We start from the raw sequence: 25,822 nt of genomic DNA, 5'->3' as shown, positions 1-25,822 counted from the left end.
GACAAATGACAAAAAATCAGTTACAAATCTGCTGATAACCAATCAGAAGCAAGGATTTCAGTAGCTTATAACAAAAACTGTCATTTGTCACTGATGACAAGTTTTGTGAAACGCCCCCCTGATCGGCGAAATAAGAGCTTGAAGATCAAGAAGTAATTGTTAAAATAAATTTTCAATTTTCATTTTCTTTGCTGCCCATAGACCAGCTTAACCCTTACTGTACTGGGGGGGGCCTGGGAGGCCCCCCCCTCGACATTTTGGAGATCGCGCCGCAACCGCTCGGAATTTTGAATTGTCGTTTCATGACTTTTTTCCTTCAAGTCTTACGCACATTTTGATACCATTTTCGTCGAAATCGGATATACCTGTAAGGTGTTACATAACAATTAGTATGCGCATGTCATCAAAAAAGTGCTATAATTGCATATATTCATGTACAAGCAGAAATGTGAAGATATGAATTGATATCAAATTGCTTTTATATGTTTCTCAGAGTAACTTGATGTATTTCAGAACAAAAGAATACATTAGAAATAAAACAATAGATATAATAACAAATAAAAAACAATGAAATACATAAGAAAATAAAAAGTTGAAAATCGCATCAAATTTGCATAAATTATCATTATTAATTACATCAAATAACTATTTTTTGTGTTAGAAAAGAAGTTTCATATGAATAATGAGTTTCAACATAACAAAAGTGGAGTCTGACAATTTTTGTAATGATTCTAGTTCCCTGTATATTACCAGATTAGATATTCATGATTGCGTAATTTGCGTATTCATAAATTATGCAAATTAACCTATGCATTTTCAAATATCATAAAAATAATGAAACCTCATGAATTTGAGATGAAGGAAACATTTATTCAATACATTTTTAAGATTCTTCACAAGTCTACGGACAAATATGTAGAGTTTTCTGTAAAATGCATAAAATTAGCATTTTGCATAATTAATTAGGCTATAACGACAAAAATTTGCATATTAGGAAAAAACTAATTATACCATCTTGTTCCTTACGTAAATATCTACAATCATGCAAATTTTCGCGTTCATCGGACATTCGACGGCCGAGATCATAGGGGGGGCCTCTGAGGCCCCCCCCCAGTCAGAGAGTGCTCAAAATAGCCCAGTACAGTAAGGGTTAAAGTTGCCTTGAGATCAGATGGCGTTCTAAAAAGATATGACAGGTTTGGAGTTGCAACAAGTCTGTTGACGGGAAGATGCAAAAACAGTTTTGTGAAACACTCAGCAGACAAGTCGAACAAAAGCATTGGGATGAAATTGATCTTGAAGTTATGACAGTTTCATGAAACAAGCCCCTGGTTCCAAACTGGGCCCGTTGCATAAAACTTACCATTGATGGTAACTTTGCCATCAATGGAAACTACCCAGAGCTGCCAACCTCCAGAACAGAAAATGAGTAACCATAAGGCTCAAAATCAGTAATTTTGGGAATAAATCAGTAATTTCCTATGCGGCGCCATGAATCTTAAAAGAATGGCAAGCGGACGCATGCGCGCATGATTATCTGAAATTTGTTGTGATTTTACTCCCGCAAAGTCGCTAAATATTGATTTTCAGTTCATCACAACACATAAGTTTTCAATGAAAGATTGGCTTCTATTAAGAGAATACTTGATAATTTTCCATCTTTCTCATGCAGCGAGTGCTGGATGGCCACCATACTGTACAGCACTTGCTACTATAGATCCCTATGCGTCAAAAAAAACAAAAAAAAAACATAATTTTTAGACAACATTCCGTACTGCCGTAATGGTTGTTAATTTCCGTACCAATTACGGGAAATCCGTACTAGTTGGCAGCTCTGACTACCATGGTAACAGGGCTCATCAGCCAATCAAGATCAAGGTTTACATGGTAGCTATCATTGATGACAAAGTTACCATCAATGGTAAGTTTTATGCAACAGGGCCCAGGACTAGATTCGGTCAATGCACACTTTTCACATGATTCTTAAGGCTGCACTTATAAGGAAAGCTCTCTGTACATTTGGGACACGGATGCGGCTGTGCACTGACTTGTCTCGTTAAATGCCTCCGAAGTTCCGTCTTTGAAACAAAACCTTTATCGCAATGTTGGCACCGAAACGGTCGCTCCCCGGTGTGCGTCATCACGTGTTCATTAAGAGTCTGCTTTGTTCCCAGCATCCTGCCACAAATGGAACACTGAAAGGACTTCTCACCCGTGTGCCTCTTACGATGCCTAGCAAGGTTAGACCCATTGTTGAATCTCATGCTGCAGTTGGGGCACTGGTGAGGTTTCTCTTGTAAGTGGATCTTCATGTGGTTAGTGAGGATGGTCTTCAGATGGAACCTCGCATCACACTCGGGACATTGGAAGGGCTTTTCACCCCTGTGGACTCTTTGGTGGTACCGCAAGGAAGCTTTCGAAAAAAATCGTTTTCCACATTCCCCACACTCGGGTAACTTTCCCTCTGCGTGAAACATCCGTCTATGAGAAACAAGGCAGCCCTTCGAAGAATAAGTTTTATCACAATCAGAGCAATGGTTACGCTCAACATCCGGGTGTATTCTCAAAGCGTGTTCACGTAGACTGCCCATTGTAGCAAATTTTTCATCACACTCTTTGCATTTGTGTGGCCCAGTGTCTTCACTATCGGTATGTATTCTCAAATGGTGATCCTCCAGGGAACCCTTTGTGAGGAATTTCCGACTGCATTCGGAACAATGATACAGACATTTTTCAGGGTGAAATCTCACGATGTGAGCATCGCAACTCCACTTGGCAGCGAACTTGATATCGCACAAGGAACAAGAAAAAGCCTTGACACCGGTATGTACTGTAAGCTTATGTCTCTCAAGGTTACTGGCATTGCTAAATGCTTTGTCGCATTGTGAGCATTTATAATTCTTTTCACCAGTGTGAGACGTCATGTGATCAGCCACCCCTGCCTTCCTTGCAAATTTCTTGCCACACTCCGGACACGCAAATCGTTTTTCTCTGGTATGCGTTCGTTTGTGTTGCAGAAGGATGGCCTTTGTCTTAAAACTTCCATTACATACAGCACACAAGTGAGACTTCATGTGTTTTGCAAGACGACCCTTTGACGTGAAAACCTTATCACACGTACCACACATAGACTTTTCTGTATGGCTCCTCATGTGCTCCGCAAAAAGAGCCTCTGACGTGAATCCCTCATCACACTTACCACACCGAAGCTTTTTCGTCTGGTGATACAGGAAATGTTTCGAGAGCTCTGATTTTGTGTAATATCTCTCAGGACACTTGGTGCACGAAAATGTTTCTTCACCACTTTGCGCTTGATCCTGTTGCAAGAGATCAGACTTGGTGAGTAACTTGGTGCACGAAAACGTTTCTTTGCCACTTTGCGCTCGAACCTGTTGCGCGAGATCGGACTCAGGACACTTGGTGCACAATAACATTTCTTCGCCACTTTGCGCTCGAACCTGTTGCGCGAGATCGGACTCAGGACACTTGGTGCACAATAACGTTTCTTCGCCACTTTGAGCTTGAACCTGTTGCGCGAGATCGGACTCAGGACACTTGGTGCACAATAACGTTTCTTCGCCACTTTGCGCTCGAACCTGTTGCGCGAGATCAGACTTGGTGAGTAACCCCCTGAGGAAGTGAGGGAACCTATGCGGCTTTCCATTGTGGATTCTCATGTGTACACTGACGAAGCACTTCTGACTGAAGGTCTTATTACAGACGGGACACTGATGTTTTTCTCCTTTCTGCATCTCTCCTTTAAACATCTCTCCTTTCTGCATCTCTCCTTTCTGCATCTCTCCTTTAAGCATCTCTCCTTTCTGCATCTCTCCTTTAAGCATCTCTCCTTGAAGCATCTCTCCTTTAAGCATCCCTTCTTTCTGCATCTCTCCTTTCTGCATCCCTCCTTTAAACATCTCTCCTTTATACATCTCTCCTTGAACCATATCTCCGTTATGCATCTCTCCTTTCTGCATCTCTCCTTTATGCAATCGCATATGTTTCGAAAGGCAACTATTTGCACGAAACTTTTTATCACACTCCGAACATTGAAACGGCTTCTCATCATTGTGCCTTCGCATGTGCACCGTGAGGGCACTCTTTCTCAAGAACCCGACACTACACACTGAGCAACCATGGGGCTTTTCCCCCGTGTGGTACTCCATGTGCTTCCTGAGGACACATTTGGAATGAAACTTCTTCTGACACTCCTCACACGTGTGAAGATTTTCCCCGTTGTGGTACCTCATGTGCAATTTTAGGTCACTTATACGAAGGAACCTTTTATCGCACTCTGGGCATGGAAACGGCTTCTGGATATCTTCCGTACGTTCAGTCCTTGCATCATGACGATCTTCACCATGTTCTTCAGTGGCTCTGGTGGTTCTTGTAAGACGGTCGACCAAGACCTCACATCGAGCTTCTGCAGGGTTGACTGTGTTAGAATAACGACCCTCCTCAGTCAAAGAGCCTACTCGTGCCTCTTCCTGACATTCGAGTGTGAGCAGTGGAGTGTTCAAAGTACTGATGACATCTGTCACAGAAAAGTAATGAATCGATTGTTAATTTGTTTCTATGTGTTAAAGGCCCTACTGCACTACTTATAGCTACTTGCGCCCTCTATATAGCAAACAATGCCTAATCTGTGCCTGTTGGTCCTCCATGATCCACCTTTTTCTAATGTTAATTGAGAACTGATTTGATGAGATAACCACCTGCCAGTGACCTTGCAGGGAGGTCTAATCCCCCTGGCCAAACTAGTACAGACAGGCTTTAAAGAATCAAATTTCTGTATCCATCGAATCACCATGATCACCTGCAAATTGCTGAATCAGATTTAACAAAACTTGGCTCAAATGTGTTATTTATAGGCAAACAAGTATGAAATGAATTCACCGGAGGTTTAATAGATGAAAGGTCAGAAGATCACAAAAGCGCACAATTATATCTCAGTAAACATTTTCATTACAACAAAACCTGAAGAACCATTGAGACAATTTGTACCAAATTTCTAGTAAGCCTGAAAGAATGAAGTCCTTAAATTCTGGGGTTATAGGTCAAAGTTCCCACCATCAAAGAGTCTGGATAAGAAAAAAATGTGACCATTTGTGAACTTATTTCAAACAATCTAGTTGTCAACAAATAGGTTCAAAATCACAGAAGGAACCATTTGAGGCTCCTTGAAATGACCTCTAGTAATGAAACTATCACTCTCTCTATGACGGCTATAGCTCCTATTGGATTTAAATGGTGTTAACGGATGTGGGGTAAAATACAAAGGGTGGTATTCTCGAAAGCAGAATTTCTTTTGTCTATGGTTAAATCCACCGACTAAGTATGGAATGACAAGTGTCCATATGAATATATTTTTGGACAATTTGATATGTTCCTAGATTACCATGATAACATAATTATATCATAGTTATATTGTTGTTTATTAATTATGTTATTACATTTTATTTTAATTTAGTGACAGATTAAATTATTCAGAAACATATTCATATGGACACTTGGCATTCCATACTCAGTCAGTGGATTAAACCATGGACTAAAGTTAGTCCACTTTAAAGAATACCACCCAAAGTCTTCAGGGGAAAAAAAAAAAAATATTTTTCGCGGGCTACAAGTTTTTCAAGCTTGCCTGCCTGAAATTAACATTCTAAAATTTGTTTTGCATCGAACTCTATGTAGATTGATGGGGGCTCTTTTCTGTTTTTCGGGGGCTCTTTTTGGCATTTTGGGGGCTATTTCGCCCCCAAGCCCCCATGTATTTCTTTCACTGCCCAAAGAGGTTACAATTTAGTTTTTTTGTTTACTTTGCTCTGATGCAGATTGTGAAGCATGGCTCATACCAGGCCCAGGAAAGAAGGTCTTGTCTTCTTGAGAGCCCGTTTCTTCCCAGTTTTCTTGCTTAATGTAATGGATCTGATGACCAGCATTCTCCCACTGCACCGAATAATACGTGGCTTCATCTTCCAGGAGCTTGTCATCCTCTCCTGTAGTGCCTACGGGTGAAGACAAAAAAGGACGTACATGTATATAAATAAATACATGTACTTAAAACATTATTGTGTTAAAGAAGAAGACCATGAGAGAAAGAGGCGGAAAGGAGGATTAGAAGGGGAAGGAGTGAAAGGAGAAAGAGAAGAACAAGGAGGAGAAAAAGAGAGAAAGAGACGAAGGAGAAAGGGAAGGAAAAGTAGTCGAAGCAGAAAGAGAAGAACAAGGAGGAGAAGAAGAAGAGAGAAAGTGACGGGAAGGAGGATGGGAAGGAGGAGTCAAACGAGAAAGAGGAGAAAGAGGAGAAGAAGAGAGAAAGTCAGGAAGGAGGATGGGATGGAAAAGTAGTGAAAGGAGACAGATTAGAATGAGAATGCGGCAGCAGGAAGGCCTTAGGTTAGTAGGGCAAAGCCAGAGGAATTTTTGTTCTCACTTTTTGAAGTTTTCTACCTTGAAATAAGCCCACTGGTCATCCAGTGGCAGTGTGCGAACACACACACTGCACTGACACTTGCGTTTACGCGTGTAACTGTAATCGCCCTAGGCCTAGGCATTGCACGCAATGAATCGCTACGAGTACGAACGCGTACACAAGGTAAAAAGAGAACTGTGGCTTATTTCATGAGAATGCCTGGACTTATAATACTCACTCTCTCTGGTAGTCATTTTGCTTCTATATCTAAATATCGTCGAAGAGGTGTTGTTTAACTTCTGTACTCCATTCAAAATTAAAACAGTTGTAGACCGTAAAGCAGCAGCACTTTACAGATTCAAGTAAGAAACAAAATAATAACTTAACGGTGTCTTTGAATAAGCAAAATGATTTTGGAAAAAAAAAATCACCTAACTAAAATTTAGTAAGAAAGAAAGAGAGAGAAAGAGAGAGAGAGAGAGAGAGAGAAACAAAAGAGAGAAGAATGAAAACGAATTTAAAAAACACAAACAAAGGAAGAAATAAAGGAAGGGAAATAACAATTAAAGCAATACAAATGCTAATGGTTATCAAGTGAGACATTGGCGACACAACCCTCTTTTTAGTAGATCTTGGCAGAATTTTTGTTTGAGGATAGTTCAATAGTAGATGCATGTAATTAAAGCTTGTAATACAATGTAAAGCGCATAGAGACATACCTTGTATAATGCGCTATAGAAATATAATTTATTATTATTATTATTTGAAAGCCAAGAGGTATATCTCTTGGCTTTCAAATAATAATAATAATAAATTATGTATAATACATCTTCAGGATATCGTAAAACTATCCTGAAAAAGTGACCCCCCCCCCCCTCTTGTAGGCCTATTATTTCCATAAACATGTATTTTGTTCGTCAACTCATGGACTTAATACGTAATAGGTCCATGGTCAACTAAGGACATTTTCTCATAGTTGACGAATAAAATAAATCAACCAATCACACATATAGAATTACACTGTTGCACAAAAGGCGTCACTTGCCTGGCATCGGACTGCGTCAGCCAGGGGCGGTGTAGCCTGTTCCAAAGTGTGGGGGGGGGGGTGGACACAAACCATAAGAAGGAGACCCCCGCACCCCAAAAAGAGAAACCTCAAATCAATGCGAAAATATACACATTTTAGACATTGGCACTATATACCCCGAAATTATCATGATTGTGAATACATGATCAGGGGGGTTTAACCCCACCCCCCCCCCCCCCCTGCGTACGCGCCTGCTGACAGGTGGTTATCATCAACTCAGCTCTCAATTAACATAAGAAAAAAGTAATCACGGGGGACCAATTACGGGCACCGCTAAGGTATTGTCTTCTATATAGAGGGAGCAAGCAGCTACAAATGGTGCAATGGGGCTTTAAAAGACGGCCCCTGAATTCGAAATCACTGCTTCACTTCGGAAATCAGGCGCGATTCTTGAAGAAAATCTTTAGGGGGCTGTGGGCTTAACATTTTGAAACACCAACATGTTTCCAATAGGATCTGCTTCCCATAAAAAAAAGATCAACATTTTGGAACAACTGCGGCTCCTCGCCGACATTCTCTCTTCATTCATTTTGGCCCGAATTCACAAAGCAAGGTTTGAGCTCAGACCAAGGTTTGAGCTCAAACCTCCTTTTGTTTCGCCAAACCTCCTTTTGTTCTTTACAAACCAGGTTTGAAAAAAATGCGTAAAACGCGTCATATGACGTACGAAATTTGGTCTGAGCTCAAACCTCCTTTGTGAATTCGGGCCTTTATGTTCAATTCCCGATATCTGTTTTGATATGCATTCTACTGCCCCCCCCCCCCTCCCTCCCCACCCACTGTCATAACTTCCTGTAATTTTGCAATGTATTTGAGATACATGTAGTTAAAAGAAGATTACAAATTTTGTTGAATATGGAAATTTTGGCTTATAAATCTATCTTGACAACTGTTCTAATTAAAAGGTATTTTAATGTAAATTAATTTATTGGATTTTTCGTATGTGTGTGTGTATGCACTGTATATATACAGTGCGTCCCAGAAAAAAAACGAAACCGAGAACTAGCATGGCTGATCGTCAACGAAACGGATTTAAGTCTTTTGTCAACTCCGTTTGATGCTACGGCAGGCAGCCAGTGAAAACGAACTCGTTTGATCAAATTATGGAAATGCAATCATTACTTTAAACAAACTGAACTTTGTTATTCCTAGCTCATTTTTCCTGATTGAGGTGTCATATGAAAGGCCAGAAATTGAACTTTCTAGAAATGTGATTTTCTCTTTAAAATTCAGATATCGCCCGCCAAATGATGTTTTGGTTTCCTCTCTTCAAATTGTTTTGAATCACTCGTGCGTGAAATATGCACTTTATGAGTTGCATCAAATGAAAGAGGGGGATCTATAAGCTTTACACATTATGTGTCATTTATTAATCCTAATTGTGATTAAGCTATGATAAAAATTCTCGGTTTCGTTTTTCGTTTTGATCATAATTTTTTTCTCGTATTTGACCTAAAAAATGTGAAAATCGTGCCGACCAAAATCTCGCTCAGTGGGGGGGAGGGGGGGGGGGGGGGGGGTAGTGGAGCATCACTTTTTTTTTTGGTATATGACCCCGAAAATGTGAAAATCGAGCCTTTCGATATCTCGCTCAGTGGGGGGGGGGGGGGGGGGGTAGTATGCATAATTTTGTTTGCGTATTTGACCCCAAGGGGGGAGGGGGGCCGGGCCCGTCGGCCCCCCCCCCCCCCCCCGTGGATCCGCGCCTGTCGGAGAACATAAAAGGAAAAGAAAATGAAGGGGTTAATTATAGAGAGTGAAATGTAATGAAGCAACCAAGGAAGAAGAAAAATAGAAGAAGAAGAATAATATAATCTACTTAAAGAGAAGGCAAAGATAACTGAACATGTAAGTCTTCTTTTTATAGACCATAAAAAAATGTCTCTCTCTCTTTCTTACTGAATTCCTCTCTTTGTTTCTTTTTTGTTTCTTTCTCTATTTCAGTTTGAAGTCAGGTGTTATTTTTTCCAAAATCATTTTGCTTATTCAATTCAAAGACACCGTTAAGTTATTTTTTTCTTCTCTTTCTCACTTGAATCGAATCGAGAGTGGAGTGCAGCTGCTTTACGAGTAATTGCCTAGTTTTGGACGGAATGCAGAAGTTAAGCAAAACCTCTACGAAGATATTCAAAGAAGGGCAATGACGACTAGAGAGTGTGAGTATTATTGGTCCAGGTATTCTCGTGAAATAAGCCACAGGAGATCGATCTAGCTAGGCCCACTGCTCATTCTCTGTTGACCTGTGTGTGCGCGTACGTACGAACATTGCGTGCAATGCCTATGCTATGTGAGATGCTATAGATCCCACCTCAGCTCCCGATAGACTTTACAGTTAAGTGCCCATTTTCCTTGCAAAAAGTGTCCATTTTCCATTCTCACATTAAATGCCCTTCTTAATCTCTACAGTAAGTGCTCCTTTTCAGGTGCGAGAAGTGCCCTTTTTCACTTATGATAAGTGCCCCCTTCACCTTTTTATAATTGCCCTTTTCAAATCTTAGAGGTGCCTCTTCTTTGACAAGGCCCTTTTTTCCTTTGTAAGAGGTGCCCCTTCCCCTTTAATGACTACCCCCATTTTAACTTGGATAAGCGCTCCATATATTTTCACATGTGCCCCTTTACCTTTCTAATAAGTGCCCCGTTTCCTAATACAAAGTGCCCCTTCCCCTTCTCATAAATGCCCCTTTTCATCTCCGGTAAATGACCCTTTTCAGGTACGAGAAGTTAATCCTTTTCACTTCAGATAAGTGCCCGCTTCACCTTTGATAAATGCCCCTTTATCATCTGATCGGAGCCCATTTTCTTTCAACAAATGCACATTTTCCTTTATTATAAGTGCCCCTTTTTCATTCACATAAGTGCCCCTTTTCATATCTGGTCGTTGCCCATTTTTAGGTGCGATAAGTGCCTCTTTTCACCTCTGATAATTTCCCTTTTAACAATGATACGTGCCCCTTTTCCTTTCTAATAAGGGGCCTATCCCCTTTTCATAAATGCCCCTATCAAAATTTGATGGGGGCCCCTTTTCCGTCGACAAATGCCCATTTCTATTCTCCTGAATGACTTTTTTCATCCCTTGTGAGTGCCTCTTTTTGAAGTTGTAAGAAGTGCCCTATTTTTCACCTCTGATAATTACTCTTTATACTTTGACACATGCTCCTTTTCTTTTTTGATAAGTGCCCCCTTTTCCTCTCATCATTAAATGCGCCCCTAATTTCAAGCGACTAAGAGCAATGCCCCCCCAAAACTTGTTTGCTACGCTCGCACGCATTTATAGATGATATACTTATGTTACTTATCAAAGGTCTTTTCTTTGCTTATAACCCCATGAGGATTGGGTTTTTCCCTCTTTATAAGTTGTAATTTTTCTAACAAATCTTAAACTTTTCCTCGCTCGCTCGCAAATAAATTTACAAACCATCACACCCAGTTGCAAAGTGTGATGCTTAAGCAATATTTTGTATGGTGTATAAAGTGAAACAAATATTGAAATCATCCCTGATAATGTAATCACAATGTAGGGGTATATACCAATGTCTATATACCCCAATATACCAATGTTCCAGAAAGTGCCCTGTTTTCTTGATGCCCCCCCACTTTGGAAGTTGCTCGGCCGCTCCTGTGCGCATACGTTCATGTGATCTAAGCGAATTGCAGCCTCATTTTCCTAAATTGGCGCCTACAAGGGCTCTTCTTGTGTGAAGTTATCTACCGTAATGATCATGGGGATCTGAGACATTACGATAGATATTAACTTCACACAGGTGCGCGCTAATATGTTTAGGAAATTTAATTCCTGTTTACTCTCCTTTTCTTTGAAATGATTATAATTTGTATGTAATTCAATTCATGTTTTAATATTTTTGGCTCATACTGCAACCATAATTATAAACCTTTAGGTCAGTCAGGAATCCCATGACTTTCACAATCCAAACGCCTGTCTGATTATCAAGATACTTTACGAACGACTTGAATATGAAAAGCCAAATGGGATACTCAATCATTTTAACTGCATCAACTAAAGTTGAACTGTGCAGATGCAGATTAACATTCTTATTATAACAAACATTTTTAATGCAAAGTACAGTTTTTGCCATAATTTAATCGAGGTGATTGGAATAATATCTATCCAGACTGGAAAGATATCGGGTAGTCCCATATAAAAATTTGATGGGGGCCCCTTTTCCGTCGACAAATGCCCATTTCTATTCTCCTGAATGACTTTTTTCATCCCTTGTGAGTGCCTCTTTTTGAAGTTGTAAGAAGTGCCCTATTTTTCACCTCTGATAATTACTCTTTATACTTTGACACATGCTCCTTTTCTTTTTTGATAAGTGCCCCCTTTTCCTCTCATCATTAAATGCGCCCCTAATTTCAAGCGACTAAGAGCAATGCCCCCCCAAAACTTGGGGAAAAAGCGAATCTAAGCGAATTGCAGCCTCATTTTCCTAAATTGGCGCCTACAAGGGCTCTTCTTGTGTGAAGTTATCTACCGTAATGATCATGGGGATCTGAGACATTACGATAGATATTAACTTCACACAGGTGCGCGCTAATATGTTTAGGAAATTTAATTCCTGTTTACTCTCCTTTTCTTTGAAATGATTATAATTTGTATGTAATTCAATTCATGTTTTAATATTTTTGGCTCATACTGCAACCATAATTATAAACCTTTAGGTCAGTCAGGAATCCCATGACTTTCACAATCCAAACGCCTGTCTGATTATCAAGATACTTTACGAACGACTTGAATATGAAAAGCCAAATGGGATACTCAATCATTTTAACTGCATCAACTAAAGTTGAACTGTGCAGATGCAGATTAACATTCTTATTATAACAAACATTTTTAATGCAAAGTACAGTTTTTGCCATAATTTAATCGAGGTGATTGGAATAATATCTATCCAGACTGGAAAGATATCGGGTAGTCCCATATACATCTTACAGTGCTTGTAACTTTACCAAGACTGGGCCAAATTTCTTATCATTTTGATGATTCCAGAACCTTGCAGTGCACACCAATACTTATATGCTAGATGATCAACCTTTTCTGATCGATTCTACACCGTTTCTTTCACAATGCAATCGCATGACCAGAACTGGTCTTTACCTTTAAAGTAATTGTAATTATTGATATGCGTCCTTTTTTGTCTTCACCCGTAGGCACTACAGGAGAGCATCAAACGCTCCTGGAAGATGAAGACAGGTATCATTCGGTGCAGTGGGAGGATGCTGGTCATCAGATCAAGTGCATGAAGCAAGAAGACTGGGAAGAAACAGGCTCTCAAGAAGACAAGAACTTATTTCCTGGGCCTGGTATGAGCCATGCTTCACAATCTGCAATAGAGCAAAGTAAACAAAAAAACTAAATTGTAACCTCTTTGGGTGGTATTCTTCAAAGCGAACTAACTTTAGTACGTAGTTTAATCCCTGACTGAGTATGGAATGCCAAGTGTCCATATGAAGATGTTTTTGAACAATTTAATCTGTCACTAAATTAAAATGAAATGTAATAACATAACTAATAAACAACAATATAACTAGTATGATATAATTATGTTGTCATGGTAATTTAGCGGCATATCAAATTTTTCAAAAATATATTCATATGGACACTTGGCATTCCATGCTTAGTCGGTGGATTAAACCATAGACTAAAGTTAGTACGCTTTCAAGAATACCACCCTTTGTATTTTACCCCATATCCAATAACACCCTTTAAATCCAATAAGAGCTATAGCCATTATGGTTCATAGAGAGAGATAGTTTCATTACTAGAGGTCATTTGGTTCCTTCTGTGATTTTGAACCTGTTTGTTGACAACTAGATTGTTTGAAATAAGATCACAAATGGTCACATTTTGTTCTTACTCAGACTCTTATGACAGTGGGAACTTTGACCTTTAACCCCAGAATTTAAGGACTTCATTCTTTCAGGCTTACTGTAAATTTGGTACAAATTGTCTCATTGGTTCTTCAGGTTTCGTTGTAATGAAATGTTTACTGAGATGCAATTGTGCACTCTTGTGACCTTAGACTTTTCATCTATTAAACCTCAAGTGAAATCATTTCATACTTGTTTGCTTATAAATATTAAATTTGAGCCAAGCTTGGTTGAATCTGCCTCAGCAATTTGCAGGTGATCATTGTGAATAGATGGATACAGAAATTTGATTCTTTAAAGCCTGTATGTACTACAGTAGTTTGGCCAGGGGGATTAGACCTCCCTGCAAAGTCACTGACAGGTGGTTATCTCATCAAATCAGCTCTCAATTACCAACAGATAAAGAGGATCATGGTGGACCAACAGGCACCGATTAGGCATTGTTTGCTACATAGAGGGCGCAAGTAGCTATAAGTAGTGCAGTAGGGCCTTTAACACATAGAAACACTGATCAATAATTAACAATCAATTCATTACTTTTCTGTGACAGATGTCATCAGTAGTTTGGACACTCCAGTGCTCACACTCGAATGTCAGGAACAGGCACGATTAGGCTCTTTGACTGAGGAGGGTGGTTATTCTAACATCAGTAGTTTGAACACTCCACTGCTCGCCCTCGAATGTCAGGAACAGGCACAAGAAGGCTCTTTGACTGAGGAGGGTGGTTATTCTAACACCACCAACCCTGCAGAAGCTCGATGTGAAGTCTCGGTCGACCGTCCTCCAAGAACCACCAGAGCCACTGAAGAACATGGTGAAGATCATCGTGAAGCAACGACTGAACGTACAGAAGATATCCAGAAGCCGTTTCCATGCCCCGAGTGCCATAAAAGGTACATTCGTAAACATGACCTAAAATTGCACATGAAGTACCACACTGGGGAGGATCTTCACCCGTGTGAGGAGTGTGAGAAGAAGTTTCATTCCAAGTGTGTCCTCAGGAAGCACATGAAATTACACACAGGCGAAAAGCCCCATGTTTGTTCAGTGTGTAGCTTCGGGTTCTTGAGAAAGAGTACCCTCACAGTACACATGCGAAGGCACAATGATGAGAAGCCATTTCAGTGCCGTCAATGTCCGAAGAGATTTATCGTAAACAATGAGCTTACAAGCCATGTGAAGCACAAGCATGGTGGGGTAGGGGAGCACAAGTGTGGTTATTGTAGTAAGAGGTTCTTTTCAAGAAGTGACCTCATTATACATGAAAGAACACACACCAACGAAAGGCCGTTTCAATGTTCGGAGTGTGGTAAAAAGTTTCGTTCAAAGAGTTGCCTTACTGTACATAGGCGATTGCATAAAGGAGAGATGCTTAAAGGAGAGATGCAGAAAGGAGAGATGCGTACAGGAGAGATGCTTAAAGGAGAGAAACATCAGTGTCCCGTCTGTAATAAGACATTCAGTCAGAAGTGTTACGTCAGTGTGCACATGAGAATCCACAATGGAAAGCCGCATAGGTTCCCTCACTTCCTCAGGGGGTTACTCACCAAGTCTGATCTTGCGCAACAGGTTCGAGCGCAAAGAGGCGAAGAAACGTTTTCGTGCACCAAGTTACTCACCAAGTCCGATCTCGCGCAACAGGTTCAAGCGCAAAGTGGGGAAGAAACGTTTTCGTGTACCAAGTGTCCTGAGAAATATTACAAAAAATCAGAGCTCTCAAAACATTTCCTGTATCACCAGACGAAAAAGCTTCGGTGTGGTAAGTGTGATGAGGTATTCACGTCAGAGGCTCGTTTTGCGCAGCACATGAGGAGTCATACAGAAAAGTTTATGTGTGGTACGTGTGATAAGGTTTTCACGTCAAAGGGTCGTCTTGCCCAGCACATAAGGGGCCATACAGAAAAGAAGTCTCACTTGTGTGCTGTATGTAATGAAAGTTTTAAGACGAAGGCCATCCTTTTGCAACACAAACAAACGCATACCAGAGAAAAACGGTTTGCGTGTCCGGAATGTGGTAAGAAATTTCCAAAGAGGGCAAGGCTGGCTGTTCACATGAGGACTCACACTGGTGAAAAGAATTATAAATGCTCACAATGCGACAAAGCATTTAGCATAGCCGGTAACCTTGAGAGACATAAGCTTACAGTACATACCGGTGTCAAGGCTTTTTCTTGTTCCTTGTGTGATGTCAAGTTCACTGCTAAATGGAGTTGCGATGCCCACATCGTGAAATTCCACCCCGAAAAATGTCTGTATGAGTGTTCCGAATGCAGTCGGAAATTCCTCACAAAGGGTTCCCTCGAGGATCACATTTTGAGAGTACATGGTGAAGACACTGATCCACACAAATGCAAAAGGTGTGATGAGAAATTTGCTACAATGGGCAGTCTACGTGAACACGCTTTGAGAATACACCCGAAAAGGCCGAATGTTGAGCGTAACCAGTGCTCCGATTGTGATAAAACCTATTCTTCAAAGCAAGGTCTTCTTGCTCATAGATGGATGATCCACTCAGAGGGAAAGTTACCTGAGTGTGGGGAATGTGGAAAGCGATTTAAGTCGAAAGCTTCCCTGCGGTACCACCAAAGAGTCCACAGGGGTGAAAAGCCTTTCCATTGTCCCGAGTGTGATGCGAGGTTCCATCTGAAGAACATCCTCAATAACCACATGAAGATCCACTCGCTGGAGAAACCTCACCACTGCCCCGACTGCAGCATGAGATTCAACTCTGGGCATAACCTTGCAAGGCATCGTAAGAAACACACAGGTGAGAAGTCCTTTCAGTGTTCCATTTGTGGCAGAATGCTGGGAAGGAAGCAGGCTCTTAATGAACACATGATGACGCACACCGGGGAGCGACCGTTCTGGTGCCAACATTGCGATAAAGGTTTTGTTTCAAAGACGGAACTTAGGAGGCATTTAACGAAACAAGCGAGTGCACAGCCACATCCGTGTCCTAAATGTACAGAGACCTTTCCTTATAAGTGCAGCCTTAAGAATCATATAAAAATGATGCATTGACGAAATCTATTCCAGATTGGAACCAGTTTTGGTGCCAACATTGCGATAAAGGTTTTGTCTCAAAGACGGAACTTAGGAGGCATTTAACGAGACAAGCCAGTGCACAGCCGCATCAGTGTCCCAAACGTACAGAGAGATTTCCTTGCAAGTGCAGTCTTAAGAATCATATGAAAGGGATGCATTGACGGAATCTAGTCCAGATTTGAACCAGGGGGTGTTTCACAAAGATCCCAAGTTGGACTTAACAATTATGGAAAGCTGTTAGCATGTTTGAAAATATTTTGTAAAAGTTATTTTAGAAGGCATATAACGTTGAATCGTACTTTCTATTGTCAAGGAGATTTCATGTTCTTGATGTGGAATTTATGAAAAGTCTAAAATACTTGAGTTTTTGTTTTTGAATATATTTCATTCTAAGGCTACGAATGGCTGTCCATGAATTTTAAGTCCAACTTAGAGTTAAGTTCGACTTGGGGCCTTTGTGAAACACCCCCAGGGGCTTGTTTCATGAAGCCGTCATAAGTACAAGATCAATTTCATCCCAATGCTTTTGTTCGACTTGTCTGCTGAGTGTTTCACAAAACTGTTTTTGCAACTTCCCTTCAACAGACTTGTTGCGACTCCAAACCTGTCATATCTTTTTAGAACGCCATCTGATCTCAAGGCAACTTTAAGCTGGTCTATGGGCAGCAAAGAAAATGAAAACTGGAAATTTATTTTCACAATTACTTCTTGATCTTCAAGCTCTCATTTCGCCGATCAGTTCTTTTGGGTGTTAACCAGTTGACATCTAAATTCTCTCATTGCCATAGACTTAATACGGGAGTTATCCGGTTCCCGTTGGCAATGTGTTAATATAAAAGCATTATATTCTTATAAAGTGTTAATGCCTTGTAAATATAATAAACATTATTTGTAGAAGTATGTACATCGGTCTACCATAGAAAAGTTACCAAAGATCGAACAGTCTGTATTTCCAGACCCATGAGATTGAGGACCATTTTTTGTTTAGGCATTTCTCTAGACAGTTTACTTATATCAAGCATAAACTCAATACAAATCATGTCACAGTATTATTGGAAAAATATAAAAGCTGTGAGCCATAAAATATCTTTTTTTCATTATGTTCTTAACTAAAAAATTTAATCAGGGTCTTCTTTAGATTAGAAATGAGTTATGGTATCCTCTTACTTGCAATATTGTATTCGCTCGTCGCCAAAGTTACCTCAAGTTTTGCCATTTTTTATAAATTCTTAGATGTTAAATTAGGAAGGTAGGATTTAGGAACACATGTTTTCATGCAAACTACAGTGTGTAGGTGTTTGTATCATTTTGTGCTACCATTCTTTTACATTTTTACTTTTTGAAATATACTCAGATTCATTTGAATATACATGCATGTAACTCAGGGATTATATATTTCATTGTTATCTGTTAATATAATCTGGAAATTAAAGATAAAGACCAGTTCTGGTCATACGATTGCATTGTGAAAGAAATGTCGTGGAATCGATCAGAAAAGGTTGATCATTTAGCATAAAAGTATTGGTGTGTACTGCAAGGTTCTGGAGTCATCAAAATGATAAGAACTTTGGCCCAGTCTTGGTAAAGTTACAAGCACTGTACACAGAAAGATGTGTATGGGACTACGCGACATGTGCGCGATATATATCAATTAGTAGGCGGTTTCACGGCAAAATTAATAATGATCAGTTTTTACTCAAACTATCAGTTTATTATTTCATCAGGTTATATTATCTTAAATGGTACCAATAGCATTTGAAACGACTACCTTAGCACCATTTTCTCCCATCTAAACAATGTTACCAAGTCACTTTAATAAATATCACTGTCTAAATTGTCAAAATATAATAAATTGGAGACTTTAGGAGCTTGTCATTGTTTTCGACCAACTATTTTTTATCGTAAAGTAATTTGTTCGGAGTAAAACAAAAAATATGTATACCTGTATATATATATTTTGATCATTAATATGAAGGTACCTACCGTCTTTTGTAGTCGGGGAGTTTTGTTCCCCTTTTTTGTAACTTCAAATGTACAAGGTTTATATGTATGTATATTGCAATAAAAACATGTTTAGAATATAATTGCTTTACGGTGAATGTTTGTCTCCATATGAGCAGACTGTTTGTGCGTCAGGAACAGAGTTATGGTACCAGGGGTGTTTCACAAAGACCCTAAGTCGAACTTATGGAGAGCCATTTGTAGCCTTAAAATAACATATATTCAAAAGCAAAAATTCTAGTATTTGGATTTTTCAAAAAAATTCCTCATCAAGAACATGAAATCTCCTTGATTATAGAAAATATGACAGATTTGAAATAACTTTTACAAAATATTTTCAAAGATGCTAACGGCTTTCCATAGTTGTTAAGTTCAACTTAGGATCTTTGTGAAACACCCTGCCCCCATACGCAGAAAAGGAAGATCGCAAGTATTGGCACTGGAAATTAGAAGAAAGTAGAGCGATGTAGGCCTACTCGCAACAATCGAGTGAGAAGTTGAAGGGAAGTGTCGAGTTGGTAGACGTCACGTCCTGGGGGTGTTTCACAAATATGCTAAGTCGAACTTAACTCTAAGTCGAACCTAACTCTAAGTTGGACTCAAAGGAAAAATTCAAGTATTTTAGATTTTTCAGAAATTCCTCATCAAGAACATAAAATCTCCTTGGTAATAGAAAATATGAATGATTTGAATCAACATTGTATGCCTTTTAAAATAACTTTTACAAAATATTTTTCAAAGATGCTAACGGCTTTCCATAGTTGTTAAGTTCAACTTAGGATCTATGTGAAACACCCCAGACGAAGAAAACGGAAGATCGCAAAGTATATTGGAACTGGAAAAGTAGAGAGAAGAGTGACGTACTAGCAATTATAGAGTGAGAAGTTGAAGGGAAGTGTCGAGTTATTAGACGTCCTGGGTGCGAGTTTCTCGAAACCGTAATAAGTCTAACTTCTTGGACATTCCACTGACATGTGTGTTGTAGAATTAACACGCGCTTCTATGATGGGACGCAGTGGCGGATCCAGGGGGGGGGGGGGGGGGGGCAGGCCCCCCTCCCCTGGGAAAGAATGGTATGCAAAACAATGTTTACGTAAAATAAATGACATCGCAAGAAAATCGGGAGGCTATGGTTCCCAGGAAAGTTACATCCATACATTTGAATATGTTCGTAAGCCGATCTGATTGGAAAAAATATAATCATTAATCTGTATCTTAGGTCTCTTGTAATGGCTCATAGAAATATCCCGTCATTTTTATTATTATTATTTTCTTCATGTGTTTTTTTTAAACAATCTTATCACGATGTTTACAAGTAATTATAAATAGATTACAAAAAAGCAGTACAACGTAGATCAAAACCTCACAAAAAGTAAATTTACACTAAGATGCAGGCAATTACATGCACATATGTACCTTCTTCCAAAATATAAAATAAACTTCCATTATTTTTAAGTGCAAGGGCAACTTGTTTTCTTTTTTGCAATACGATATTCAAGATCTTTAGTATAGTCAATGTAAGTTCTGAAACCCTGGAAATTGGGTATTTTACTTTGAACTTTGCATTAATAAATGTAGTATTGATGCATAAGAACTAAATAGGTAAAAAAAAAAATCTCCTTTTCACAGCTAAATCTGGTCATTGTTATTATTTTACAAATATATCTTTAATGGTTTTCACTTCCGGACGAAGGAGTACCATTCTCCAACAATTTTATTAATAAACTCGATGAGCTATTAATGTCACAAATAGGAGGAGACACAGGTATCAATTCCCATAATACTTTTAAAATCATTTTTTGAAAACAGTGAATGTTATAATAATCGATACAAGGTGAACAGAAATGAAATTAAATAGAACGGTTATCTTTTAAAATTCACAAATGTTTAACATTTGAGTTGAGTATGTTAACAACTTATTCGTGTATTTCTATTTTACCTGTAATCCTAAGATATTAGAAAATAATGATATACATTTTTAACAGATAATTATGTATTACAATGTCACTTATGCAAAGAATCTATGGTATCAAGTTTATCTATACTTAATAAAATTAACAGTGAATCTTTTAATAATCAATACAAGGTCAATAGAAATTAAGTTAAATACAACGGTTATCTTTTATAATTTACAATTTTTTAAAACAAATTGTGTAAAGTATGTTAACAATTTATTTCTGTATTTCTATTTTACTTGTAATCCTAAGATAATAGACACTAACAATATACATTTTTAACAGCTATATGTATTGATCGATTACAATCTTTCTTGGGGGATTAGTGGCTTAATTTATTTGCGGTTCTGTCGGATAAATGATTAATTTCCCCTACATTTCTCATCATATCATAATTATCTACATTAAAGATTGAGAACTTTCTCATTCCTTGTATGTCAGCAGAAGGCAAAAAATGCTCCTATTAAGGCCAAATAACAAAAATACGTGTTTCTTGTCCGGAAGAGGCGGGGCGTTACTACATGATTTACTATTTTGCAATTTTTTCCAAGATGGCTGCCTTGCTAATTATAGCTGGTCAAGCCTAAGTTATTCACATATATTGTGCTATGTGAGTATACTGATGCAATTTATGACAAAACAAATGATTTGTATCACTTTAGAAGCTATTTAATCAAAATGTGTATATATGTTATATATACACCTCTAAAATGCTCTAATAATATCAGCTTAAGAAATTACTGTGATGTTCTCATGTAAGAATTCCTGCAATAAAAGAAGTAACAAGTAAAACTGATATTATTAGAGCCTTTTAGAGGTGTATATAGATATATAATAAATTATCAACCGTAAAATCTTTAGAAATGAGTCCCTATATAGTGGCTTCGGTGACGAGAAAGGCCTATATCCTTGATTGATAGAGTAATTGTAACTTAGTGCTAAGTAACAGCTTTTCACAGCAATTTGATAAGTTGATCTGTAATACATTTGCTAAAGGTAGAGGCCAAAGAAGGCCAAAGAAGGCCAAGAAGTTACCGGCTGGTAACTTCTTGTATAGGCAAGGCGTTGTGTGTACGTGTGTGAAGCCTAGAGCTTCGCACTGTTCGGATTTCGCATCTTTAGCACACATGAAGCTTGCATTGAGTGATTTCAAGTTCGGTGTTGAAAGCTGGTGTTGGTGTTGTGAGAACACCAACACCAGCCACAACACCGAACTTGAAATCAGGCTGGTGTTGGGATTGACCTCTGGAAATATGACGCATTTCCGGCAGTCTGTGTTGAGGGCTGGTGTTGAATGGCGTCTGCTGAACCGAGTATTACAGTTGGTGTTGACGATTTACGTGTAATTTTCCCATTCACCAACACCAGCCCCTAGGGATTGGGAAATTCATGATTTCAACTTCGGTGTTGGTGTTGGTGTTGCAGTAACTATGCAGGTAACTATGCGGATATCTGGCACGAATCTCACGATCATGCCAAGGTAAAAATCCATTTTAAAGTCAAAACAGAAGTAAATCCTGGGAGCTGCATATGTATTTCAAGAGAAATTATATTTTATCTATTGATTTTTTAATATGACTTTACATTTGATATTCGACATGGTGTTATTTATTGGAATTTCTGAATGGATTATGCTTTTATCGCAAGACTTTTCGCCTGTAAAGTAGGACGTCACTCGGCGCTGAGGCTGGTGTTGAGCTATCGATAACGAGCACGCACGCGCGCGCGCGTGATCGGTATCGTTCTTCTAAACTGACCGTCGGTGTTGGAGCTCGGTTCAGCAGCCTTTCCAAGCTCTCAACACCAACACCAACACCGAACACCGTACTTGAAATCACTCAGTGACATGCTGAGCTCCGATTCATACTGGGGGTCCGGAGCTCAAGTGGGAAAAAGAATTACGCTGCCGGGAACACGCATAGATATGCTACCCTAAATATCACTGAGTGTGTGTGTGTGTGTGTGTGGGGGGGGGGGGGGGGGGTCCCATGATTGGCAAGTGACGCCTATATGCAACAATTAATGTAAATCTATGTGTGTGATTTGGTTGACTTATTTTATTCGTCAACTATAAGAAAATGTCCTTGTTGTATAAATTTATGGAAATAAATACCAGGAAATATTAGGCCTCCAATAAGAGGGGAGGGGGAGAGATACCATTTTCAGGATGTTTTTACGATATCTATACCACTTGGCTCCAAAGGGGGTTGTGTCGCACATTGTCTAACATTTGTATTGCTTTCATTATTATTTTCCTTTTTTTCATTTCTTCCTTCTTTTTTCTTCTTCATTCTTTCCTTTTGTTTCTCACTCTCTCTCTCTCTCTCTCTCTCTCTCTCTATCTCTGAATTCCTCTCTTTGTTTGTTTGTTTCGTTGTTTCTTTCTTTCTTTTTTTCGTTATTTCAGTCTGAAGTCAGGTTTTTTTTTTTTCCAAAATCATTTTTGCTTCTTAAGAGACACCGTTGTGTTATTATTTTGTTTCTTCACTTGAGATCGAGACGGTTGAGCCGAGATTTTGAGATCGAGAGCCAAAAAGCAGCTGCAGCTGCATGACTAATTTCATTTTTAATGGAATGCAGGAGTAAGCAGCACAATGACGACCAGAGAGTGTGAGTATACTAGGTCCAGGCATTTCTCGTGAAATAAGCCACAGTCAGTACTGCTCATTCTCTGTTTACCTGTGTAATCGTACGTAGCGATTCATTGCGTGCAATGCCTATGTGTGTCACGGGGATTCCAACCCTGTGGATAGACCAGGGACTTGGGAGACAAGTCTCTGGATATACTTTACATGCAACTGGCGCAAGTGCAAGTGTGTGTGTGTTGTGTGCGCACACTCGATGATCAGTGCAGCTGCAGTGGCTCATTTCACGAGAACGCTAGGAGTAGGAATTATAGGCCAAGCTGAGGTCCATGCTGTACTATATTAGTAATAGTATGACACAAGTCTAGACCAAATTTCCCGTCTCTTTCGTTCGTTAGCCTCCTATTGGGGTAGGGTCGGCCGGCTCTCTCTTTAGAGACGGAAACCGTCTATACACATTCCCTTGATAACGCCACGGCCATTTCAGGTCGTAGCGTTTTGCCCCCAAAATCCCCCAAAATGTCATTTTACCTCGTGTATATCCAAATGTAAATTAGGCCTAGGCTATAATACATCGGTTCCACTTACTAACTTGATTGAAATAATCCGTTTAATGGTCCCTTTTAAGGAAATTATGGGTAAAAATCGACATCCATGTTGAAAATCTTGCAAGCCGTGTTAAACTCTTGCTGCCGGAGTCATCTAAATCAATCTCATCCCTTCTAGTCTACGCCGAAGGCAAAATGATTGCAGTCCATGTGCATTGCGCACTCATGCAAAATTGGTTAATGTTTTTATTACCCAAATTCAAACCAATACTGCTCATGATCCTGATTTTGTCTGAAGGTGATACGGTACTCAATAAGTGAGGTGTCATATGAAAGAGCAGGTTTTTCTCCATAATCCCCTAAGGGAGAGATTTACCAATTTTATGAAGTGAGCCCCCGACGGATAAGTTGGGCCAGCTGTAAGGAATATTTCCATCGCTTATTTTTTCTCTAGTCCCAAGGGATCACAAGCAGTTACAGTTACCCCCACGCCTTACCCCCACGCTTTGCATATCGTGCTGTGCAGCTTTTGAGCAAATATTATAACTCGGCATGTACCACTTTTTTGTCGAATCTGGACAAAAATTGGATGAATATTGCCTAGATTATTTTGGGGCTGTATCTTTTGATAAAAAAATCGCTCGGTGAGCCTTGAAATTTGAAATGTGTTCTTCTGAGTAGTTGATTTTTTCAATTATCCAACCATGATGGTGAAAAACAATCCAAAAGGGAAAATTGAAAAATTGTTCAGACACTCTACTGAAGTACGTCCTATGCGGAATGTGTGGAAGGAATGGTTCGGTTCAGCCGGACCGCGATGAAACAAGTTTTTCACTCTTTACGTCCTCATATATTCACTTTGGCTGCAATATTACACTGAATCTTATTCAAAATTAAAAGTAACAAAGAAATATCTACTTTGACGTACGATAGCTTGTTCATTTAAATCTTAAATTAATAATTAATCCGAGAAAGTTTTGTAGTCAGCATGATTTGTTGTCAGCCATCTTGGTTTGAGTTGATGAATATTCGTTTTTTTCTTTTTGAACGTCCAATAGCTACTTACGAGTCAGACCGGGTTGACCCTATGATATGTGAATATTCATAAACCCAATATTAAACGAGTGCTCTGATTGGCCATTGGCTATGTTTTGGTAGGTTGACCCGGAAATGTATATCGACCAGGTTATGTCAAACTACCAGTTTGAATGCATGAACGTACCGATTCATGGTTCTGAGATTAAAAAATTGGATAACTCATATAAGTAAGTCCGTAAATTCGCATTTGGAAATAAGTCATCAAAACTTTATAACTTTATAACTGTAGGAGAAAAATATACATACGGTAGTTTTTTTCTAACCGACATATAAATAAGAAAATTAAATCTAAATTAAACAAAATCGGGGGAGAAAGTTTTTGTACCAAAAGTGGTCCAGAATCAGCTCAATCTTTCTCCTCCCACCCCCCCCCCTTTATCTTTAATATAAGGAGTAAAGCATAATTTGTTGATTAACGTTCTATTAGATCTTCTTCGATGTATTAAAACAAATAATAAATGTTTTTCATTCGTTCAATAGTGCGAATATTTTCATGAGTTGAAAGATTAACGTTAATTCTATTCAACTCGGCTGACGCCTCGTTAAATAGAATGTTAATCTTTCAACTCATGAAAATATTCTCACTATTGAACTCATAACCATTCATTATTTGTATAATATACATCCTTTTTTGTCTTCAACCGTAGGCACTACAGGAGAGCATGACAAGCTCCTGGAAGATGAAACCAGGTATCATTCTGTGCAGTGGGAGAATGCTGGTCATCAGATCAAGTGCATGAAGCAAGAAGACTGGGAAAAAATAGGCTCTCAAGAACACAAGATCTTCTTTCTTGGGCCTGGTATCGCTTCACAATCTGCAAAAGAGCAAGGTAGACAAACTAAGTTGTAACCTCTTAGGGTGTTATTCTTCAAAGCGGACTAGCTTTAGTCTGTGCTTTAATCCACCTACTGAGTATGGAATGCCAAGTGTCCATATGAATATGTTTTTGAATAATTTAATCTGTCACTAAATTAAAATGAAATGTAATAACATAATTAATAAACAACAATATAACTATGATATAATTATGTTGCATGGTAATTTAACGACATATCAATTTTTTAAAAATATTTTCATATGGACACTTGGCATTCCATGCTTAGTCGGTGGATTAAACCATAGACTAAAGTAAGTCCGCTTTCGAGAGTACCACCCTTTGTATTTTACCCCATATCCATTGACACCCTTTAAATCCAATAAGAGC

At 39.0% G+C, this 25,822-nt stretch overlaps 3 protein-coding genes across 5 annotated transcripts in view; 2 read left to right on the top strand and 1 right to left on the bottom strand.

The window, feature by feature from the left end:
- Positions 1-1,156: 1,156 nt before the first annotated feature.
- Positions 1,157-6,788, bottom strand: LOC100893353 (zinc finger protein Xfin). 2 transcript variants are annotated; one of them, XM_003729877.3, is made up of 3 exons: positions 6,651-6,788; positions 5,817-6,005; positions 1,157-4,534 (listed from the first exon to the last, which is right to left on the bottom strand). In XM_003729877.3, the coding sequence occupies exons 1-3, from the start codon at positions 6,664-6,666 to the stop codon at positions 1,959-1,961; spliced, it is 2,781 nt and encodes a 926-aa protein (XP_003729925.2). In that variant the 5' UTR covers positions 6,667-6,788; the 3' UTR covers positions 1,157-1,958. The 2 variants fall into 2 exon arrangements, with proteins under 2 accessions (XP_003729925.2, XP_030849354.1); XM_030993494.1 differs by lacking the exon at positions 5,817-6,005.
- A 2,670-nt stretch (positions 6,789-9,458) lies between these two features.
- LOC115918893 (zinc finger protein 585A-like) overlaps positions 9,459-25,822 on the top strand; it is a 28,759-nt gene continuing 12,395 nt past the window's right edge. For both annotated transcript variants that reach the window (XR_004065670.1, XM_030993491.1), the window contains exons 1-3: positions 9,459-9,655; positions 12,666-12,854; positions 13,936-15,026. Coding sequence is in view for 1 of the 2 variants with exons in the window: in XM_030993491.1 (XP_030849351.1) it covers positions 9,640-9,655; positions 12,666-12,854; positions 13,936-15,026 (1,296 nt within the window). In the remaining variant the exon portion in view is untranslated. The remainder of the gene's footprint in view (positions 9,656-12,665; positions 12,855-13,935; positions 15,027-25,822) is intronic.
- LOC115927494 (gastrula zinc finger protein XlCGF52.1-like) lies at positions 15,095-16,518 on the top strand. The gene has a single exon (XM_030993492.1). The coding sequence runs from the start codon at positions 15,192-15,194 to the stop codon at positions 16,404-16,406; it is 1,215 nt and encodes a 404-aa protein (XP_030849352.1). The 5' UTR covers positions 15,095-15,191; the 3' UTR covers positions 16,407-16,518.

The sequence above is a fragment of the Strongylocentrotus purpuratus genome, unplaced genomic scaffold (genome assembly GCF_000002235.5).
Source record: "Strongylocentrotus purpuratus isolate Spur 01 unplaced genomic scaffold, Spur_5.0 spur5_scaffold_20, whole genome shotgun sequence".
NCBI classification, from domain to species: domain Eukaryota; kingdom Metazoa; phylum Echinodermata; class Echinoidea; order Camarodonta; family Strongylocentrotidae; genus Strongylocentrotus; species Strongylocentrotus purpuratus.
This window is presented reverse-complemented; position numbering and strand designations above follow the sequence as displayed.

Bases quoted from the DNA above. Each gene is read 5' to 3' on its own strand.
- LOC100893353 (XM_003729877.3), bottom strand. The intron at 4,535-5,816 runs GTAAACAAAAAA...TTTCTGTGACAG, and splicing joins ACAATCTGCATCAGAGCAAA to ATGTCATCAGTACTTTGAAC.
- LOC115927494 (XM_030993492.1), top strand. From the start codon at position 15,192: ATGAGGAGTCATACAGAAAAGTTTATGTGTGGTACGTGTGATAAGGTT.